The sequence below is a fragment of the Vulpes lagopus genome, chromosome 6, assembly GCF_018345385.1.
Source record: "Vulpes lagopus strain Blue_001 chromosome 6, ASM1834538v1, whole genome shotgun sequence".
Classification (NCBI taxonomy): domain Eukaryota; kingdom Metazoa; phylum Chordata; class Mammalia; order Carnivora; family Canidae; genus Vulpes; species Vulpes lagopus.
Genome location: NC_054829.1, coordinates 126,472,923 through 126,480,224, shown reverse-complemented (window position 1 = coordinate 126,480,224; position 7,302 = coordinate 126,472,923). Strand labels below are relative to the sequence as shown.

Here is a 7,302-nt window from a genome sequence, read left to right as displayed (position 1 = left end):
CAGCCTCAGGCCAAGTAAACACCACGTTCAACACATTGGGTAGATGCGGAGCAAACCCATTTCTGAAGGGCCCTACGTGGGGCCTGGGGATCCCTTGAGCAGGGCCCCAGCTCCCGAGCTCCCGAGCTCCCGGGGCGGCCGTGGGTCTCTAAGAGGGAACCCGCCGCGGTCCTAGGATCCTCAGGGAGAAGCTCCGCTTGCAAAGGGCGCGCTCGCGGATCTCCTGAGATGCACGTTCCTGCAAAGCCGGCCCTGGGGGGGGGGGGGGGGGGAGAATAATAATAGAAATAAAGAAGTGAGCCTCGGGCCTTGGGCAGCTGGCGGCGCGGCGCGGCGGGGGCCGGACGTCGGGCCTCGACCCCGGGGCAGCGCGGGGGGCAGGGCCTGCGGCGGGGCCTGCGGGCGGGGGCTGCCGGGGCCCCTCCCAGCGCCTGCCTCTCCCCACCCAGGTCGCCGCCCCCGCTCGGCGCGGCCGCGCAGCTGTCGGGGGCGGGGGGGGGGGGGGGCGGGGGCGGGGGGGGGGCACGCAGCCTCCAAAAAATATTAAAAAGACAAACATCCCGCTTGGCAGCGGGAAGTTGAGCGCGCGAGTTCCGGGTCCCCCGCCGGCCGCAGCCCCGGGTGAGCCCCCAGCCCAGCCCAGCCCAGCCCAGCCCAGCCCCAGCCCCGCGCGCTCGCACACCGCGGCCCGGGCGGGTTCGGGTCCGGCCCGCGCCCCGCGCGCCCCGAGCAGCCGCCGGCAACGCCACTTGTGGAGTCGCTCCCGCGGCGCCCGTAACTTTGCAGCGAGCCCGGGAGAGGCCTGCTTTTATGCAGAAGCCAGCGGCCCGCGCGCGTGCAGAGAAGCGTCCGACTGCGGAGGCCCGGGCCGCCCCTTGCGATCGGTGGGGAGGGGGGGCGGGAAGGGGGGAAGCAGAAGCAACGCCTTGCACCCCCGCACACGCACCCCAACCCTCGCCGTCGCCGTCGCCGTCGCCCTCCCCCGGAGCCTGCCTTGCAGATTGCAAAATTCACTGAAGCAGAACTGGTAGCTCGCGGGAGGCAGGGAGCTTGCTTTTTTTTTTTTTTTTTCCTTTTTTTTTTTTTTTCTTTCTCTTTCCTGCGCTCCCCAGCTGAGAGCGCTGCCGTCACCTGCAGGAGCTGCCCCCTCGCACCCCCTCGCACCCCCTTCCTTGCACGCCGCGCCAGCTCGGCCTGCACCGCTCCGCTGCGGGGCGCGATGAACGTGGCCGCCAAGTACCGCCAGGCGTCCCTGTACGTGGGGGACCTGGACGCCGAGGTCACCGAGGACGCGCTGTTCAGGAAGTTCAGCGCCGCGGGGCCCGTGCTGTCCATCCGCGTGTGCAGGGACCTGCTGACCCGCCGCTCGCTGGGCTACGCCTACGTGAACTTCCTGCGGCTGGCGGACGCGCAGCGCGCCCTGGACACCATGAACTTCGACGTGCTGCGGGGCCGGCCGCTGCGGCTCATGTGGGCCCAGCGCGACGCGCAGCTGCGCAGGTCGGGGGTGGGGAACGTGTTCATCAAGAACCTGGACCGCTCGGTGGACGACAAGGCCCTCTTCGAGCGCTTCTCGGCCTTCGGCAAGATCCTGTCGTCCAAGGTGGTGCGCGACGAGCGCGGGCCCCGGGGCTACGCGTTCGTGCACTTCCAGGAGCCGAGCGCGGCCGAGCGCGCCATCGAGCACATGAACGGGGCGCAGCTGCGCGGCTGCAGGCTCTTCGTCGGCCGCTTCCAGAGCCGCCAGGCCCGCCAGGCCGAGCTGCAGCTGCGCGCCCGCGCCGGCGACTTCACCAACCTGTACATCAAGAACTTCGGCGGCCGCATGGACGACGCCAGGCTCAGGGCCGTGTTCAGCGAGTACGGCAAGACCCTGAGCGTCAAGGTGATGACGGACGCGGGCGGCAGGTCCCGCGGCTTCGGCTTCGTGAGCTTCGAGAGCCCCGAGGCGGCCCGGCGGGCGGTGGAGGCCCTGAACGGCCGCAGGCTGGACGGGCAGCCGCTGTTCGTGGGCCGCGCGCAGCGCAAGGCGGAGCGCCAGGCCGAGCTGCGGCGCGCGTTCGAGCAGCGCCGGCGGGACGGGCCGCGGGACGGGCCCCGGGACGGGCCCCGGGACGGGCCCCCGGACGGGCCCCGCGGGGCGCAGGGCGCCGGGCTCTACGTCAAGAACCTGGACGACGCCGTGGACGAGGACGGGCTGCGCAGGGAGTTTGCCCGCTTCGGGGCCGTCAGCAGGGTCAAGATCATGCGGGAGGAAGGGCGGAGCAGGGGCTTCGGCCTCGTCTGCTTCGCCGCCGCCGAGGAGGCCGCCAGGGCCTTGGCCGAGATGAACGGCCGCGTGCTGGGCTCCAAGCCGCTGTCCATCGCCCTGGCCCAGAGGCCCTAGGACGGCGGGACGGGCCCAGGCGCCGCGCTCGCAGACGCGGGGCTTGTCGGCGCGGGGCCTTGCAGCCGCGGGGGCTTGCAGCCAAACGCCTTGCGGCCGAAGAGCCTTTGCAGCCGCAGGGCCTTGCAGCCGCGGGGCCTTGCAGACACGGGGGCTTGCAGCCGCAGGGCCTTGCAGCCAAAGGCCTCGCAGCCAAAGGCCTTGCAGCCGAAGGGGCTTACAGCCGCAGGGCCTTGCAGCCACAGGGCCTTACAGCCACAGGGCCTTGCAGCCGCAGGGACTTGCAGCCAAACGCCTTGCAGCCGAAGGGCCTTTGCAGCCGAAGGGGCTTGCAGCCTCAGGGCCTTGCAACCGCAAGGGCTTGCAGCCGCAGGGCCTTGCAGCCGAAGGGCCTTTGCAGCCGAAGGGCCTTTGCAGCCGAAGAGACTTGCAGCCGCAGGGGCTTGCAGCCGAATGGGCTTGCAGCCAAAGGCCTTGCAGCCGAAGGGCCTTGCAGCCGCAGGGCCTTGCAGCCGCGGGGCCTTGCAGCCACAGGGCCTTGCAGCCGCAGGGGCTTGCAGCCAAAGGCCTCGCAGCCAAAGGCCTTGCAGCCGAAGGGGCTTACAGCCGCAGGGCCTTGCAGCCACAGGGCCTTACAGCCACAGGGCCTTGCAGCCGCAGGGACTTGCAGCCAAACGCCTTGCAGCCGAAGGGCCTTTGCAGCCGAAGGGGCTTGCAGCCTCAGGGCCTTGCAACCGCAAGGGCTTGCAGCCGCAGGGCCTTGCAGCCGAAGGGCCTTTGCAGCCGAAGAGACTTGCAGCCGCAGGGGCTTGCAGCCGAATGGGCTTGCAGCCAAAGGCCTTGCAGCCGAAGGGCCTTGCAGCCGAAGGGCCTTGTAGCCAAAGGGCTTGCAGCCAAAGGCCTTGCAGCCAAAGGCCTTGCAGCCAAAGGGCCTTGCAGCCAAAGGGCTTGCAGCCAAAGGGCCTTGTAGCCAAAGGGCTTTGTAGCCAAAGGGCCTTGTAGCCAAAGGGCTTTGTAGCCAAAGGGCTTACAAACGCGCTTGCAGCCGCAGGGCTTGCGGTTGAAGGGGCTTGTAGCCGAAGGGCTTGCATCCACAGGGCTTTGCAGCCACAGGGCCTTGCAGCCGCAGGGCCTTGCAGTCACAGGGGCTTGCAGCCGCATGGGCTTACAGCCGCAGGGGCTTGTAGCCGCAGGGGCTTGCAGCCGCAGGGCCTTTGCAGCCGCAGGCCTGCACAGTGGCTGCTGTTCTCTGCCCCAGTTACCCCACAGAGGACCGCAAATCCCAGCAGAGGGCTGCTCAGGCCAGTAGACTTTGTGATAAGAGTTTTTGTAGACAAAGCTATTTTTCTCGTGTGGGGGGACAAAATATGAATCTTGCAAGCTGGATTCATTTGACAGAGGCACCCCTTCCAATTACAATATTGTCTCTGATTTTGATTTAGGATGCGTAGCAATAAGCATAATTAGATATATTTTTATTACGTTTTGAACCATCGGAAAGGAGGTAGTTGTTAGAGTTTATGTCCTATTTTTTTTTTTTTTTAAAGAAGTGCAGCTGCATCTGGTTCCACTGGGGAATCGAACCCAGAAGCTTCTGCGTGTAAAGCAGACGTGATAACCACTGCACTGTGGAACCGCAAGCCCCTGTCTTCTTTCGTATTTGAATACTATTGCTAGCTTTAGTTTCTTCTGTGAAAACATGCTAAAAACCAGTTCTTAGGCCGAAGGATTGCAAAGTAATTTATTTTTCCAAATAGATATTTTCTAGGTTCTCGTCGGAGCTTTTTAAAGAAACCAAAGGTTTAAGATTTGCTAGTATAAATTCAATACCTAGTTATATTTTGAATTAATGTTTAAAGTACTAGGAAAGAGTTGAATGCCTTTTGAATTTATATCCTGACATGATTGTTCTTCTGATGGCTGAAATTAATGGTGGAGGTTTTTAAGGTTTCCTACAAACCTGACTTCTAGGATATTTTGCTATTCTTTCCGTTGGCAGGCTGTCATCTATGTGCTTGCTAGTTATCAACATTAGGACTCGAATAGTAAAACCTGAACTTCTACATTCCTTAAGTCATAAATTTGTATCAATTAAGGTGACAAAAAGTTGGCCTGGTCTTAAATCTCTTCAAATCGATACAGGTTAGTATTAATGCCTTACGTTTCTTCCAGACACCAGTATTATAAAAGTCAAATATAGAGAATATAGAAATTCAGTTCAACAATTCTTTTTCGATCTCTATTTTATGTTCGATGTAATGATATTATCTCAGGGTTCAGAAGAGTATGTTTCTTTATTTTTATGGACTCATGTCTCTTTTTATTAGAACATGAGATTTACATAGCCCATTAAGTTTTGGCCTCGATTTATCAGAAGCTCGCTAAATTGATTTTCTGATAAATTGAAATTACATCAATTTGCCTGTTTTCTAGAATAACTTTTAATCCCATTTTCAGATCTCTCTTTCTCTCTTCTCCTTGATCTCTATTATTCATCTTTGTTTTATACTTTTTGAAAAAGAGGGTTTTTTTACTTTGATTTTTACTGTGCGCTATTTGAAATCCACCTTGGAAACGGAGACAAGAGTTATTTATTTACGTTTAAATAATTACTTTTAAAATTCTGTTTTACCAAAGGTGTCTGGAAAATAGCTTTGTGGTTGTTGTTGTTGTTGCTGTTTTATTTTATTTTTTTCTTTTACTCTGCTTAGAGGTTTCCTGTAACCATATATTCAAATCTTCTGTTCCGTATATTACCAGTACAAAAGCTATATTAAAATATTTTCTTTGGCAATACTTTAGCTATGAAAGAATGAGAAAATCTGCTTCTATTTATTTTTGTATGAACTACAGGTTTATTCATAGCACATTTTCTAAGTTAGAAGTCTCTTTGAGACAATGAAAAAATTACGGATCAAAAACTTACAGCAACATATAATTCTATTATTCAGACAAATCGTCTTTTTAAACGTGTTGCGTATCCCCTCAATTTTTTTTAGACATATACACATAGTAATTTAACAAAAATGGAATCCTTATAACCTTATTACAGATTACTCTTTAAATTTTACAATATGCCGTAGTCCACTTCCATATCCACAAATAATTATTTGCATTATCATTTTAATGAGTCTTATTCCTTTTTTTTTTTATGAGTCTTATTCCTTCACTGTTTGTACTATAATGCATTTCCTCTTGATACACATAAAAGTTGTAGATGGTTTCCTAACCCCCCCTCTTGTTTTCTTCTGTCATAAACAACTTGGAGATAAACATCCTTGCAAACTTATATATGCTGATATATCCAGTTACTTTCTGAAGAAAATCTGTAATTCATTGGAATTAATGTTCAGAAGGGCAGCGATTTTTAAAATAATTTTGATAAATTTTGCCCGAGTGCTCTCCAAAAAACGTGGTGCCATTTCCATTTCCATTACCAGTATGGAGGACCGCCCATTTCCATATACTTCAAGAATCAGAAATTTTGTTTAAGCTGTTAGCCAATTCACAATGATAATGTAAAGCAAAACATTTCACGGTCACTTTTTTTATTATTATTATTACTACAAAAGTTAAACAGCATTTCTCGTATTTGTTGGCCATCTGTGTTTTCATATTTGTGAACTGAATGTTTCATGATCTTAGTCTGTTTTCCTTTTGGGTTGTTTTTTTTTTCATTTGTATAGATTTGTTACATTGAACAAAATCTTAGACTTTTTTCTCCCGTATTCTCACTTTGTTTATAGTTTTGAGGGTCATTCCAAAGTTCAGTCTTTAAACTCAGAATTTCCAGTCTTTTACTTAGGTGGATTTAATGTTATGGTTCAAAACACTTTGAGAACTCAAATATACACGCATGCAATTAATCTGTATCATCTTCAGTTACATCTAGAGCCTTATATTCTGAATAATTTCTAACAAGACTTTTGTCTTTGACAAAAGTATGTTGCCCACAGCCTATAGTAAATCTCCTCAAAAGTATCTTAGTTTTCAAGCTTCATTAATATGTTTGGTAAATAACCTACCTACTGTAAGAATCTGTGTGAAACTCATATGCCAACTCTAATTCATTGGGCCCCGGAATCACTGCGTTAAGAAGTTTATACCTCAAAAACAGAGTTTTTAAGAAGAACAACAGGCCTGGGAAGTGTAGTAGGTGTGTCAAGCCTTGACATCTCTTTCTGGATAATCCAGTCTATCAAAGTGTCCAAATATTTGAACAATTTTTCATAATGCTCGTAAATGGATGATTAAGATAATATCAGGGAGCTGAGTTCTCTGCTGTGTACACAAGGGAATAATAGGACATAATATCAGATGTCCAGATGAATTGTAGGTGTAGCTTCATGACACCGTATTCTACCTTTTTAGTGGAAATAGCTTATTTTTAATATTTACCATAAGAAATGACAAAGTCAGTTTGCAAAAATATATAATCCTGTGGATTTTCTTGATTCTTTTATTTGAATTTTGCTCATTCTCAATTTTGTGTGTGTGTGATAATATCAAGTCATCCTAGTTGGCAGTACAAGTTCACCCTTTGAAGAAAATTTAATCATTATGCCCAAGTGCCTTGATAAATAAGAAGAATCTTTGCTTTTCTGATAAGCATTCCAGTAAGAGCTAATTTACAAAGGTGCCTTGAGCCACTGCTTCTATTCTTGCCTTCCTCTACCCACACGCATTGCCAAGTTTGTTGTAGAGGCCTGCTGGCGTGCACAGCCAGTTCAATAAATGTGCCTTTCTAACATTTACTTAAAAATTTCAAATTTCTAAATATTTTTAAGTTTGTAAGTGAAAATCTGTAGTCCGTAAAAATAAATGTTTTAAAGTGGTTTAGAATTGGTAATGTCCTGTTCTTAGTATTTTTTATAAATCCACTGCGAAAAGATCAAATAAGGTTTAATCTTTCGATG

The 7,302-nt window shown here is 51.4% G+C and overlaps 1 protein-coding gene across 1 annotated transcript; it reads left to right on the top strand.

The window, feature by feature from the left end:
• The first annotated feature begins 1,208 nt into the window (after positions 1-1,208).
• PABPC4L (poly(A) binding protein cytoplasmic 4 like) lies at positions 1,209-2,532 on the top strand. Its single transcript, XM_041757813.1, has one exon. The coding sequence runs from the start codon at positions 1,220-1,222 to the stop codon at positions 2,384-2,386; it is 1,167 nt and encodes a 388-aa protein (XP_041613747.1). The 5' UTR covers positions 1,209-1,219; the 3' UTR covers positions 2,387-2,532.
• The last annotated feature ends 4,770 nt before the right edge of the window (positions 2,533-7,302 follow it).

Bases quoted from the DNA above. Each gene is read 5' to 3' on its own strand.
- PABPC4L (XM_041757813.1), top strand. From the start codon at position 1,220: ATGAACGTGGCCGCCAAGTACCGCCAGGCGTCCCTGTACGTGGGGGAC.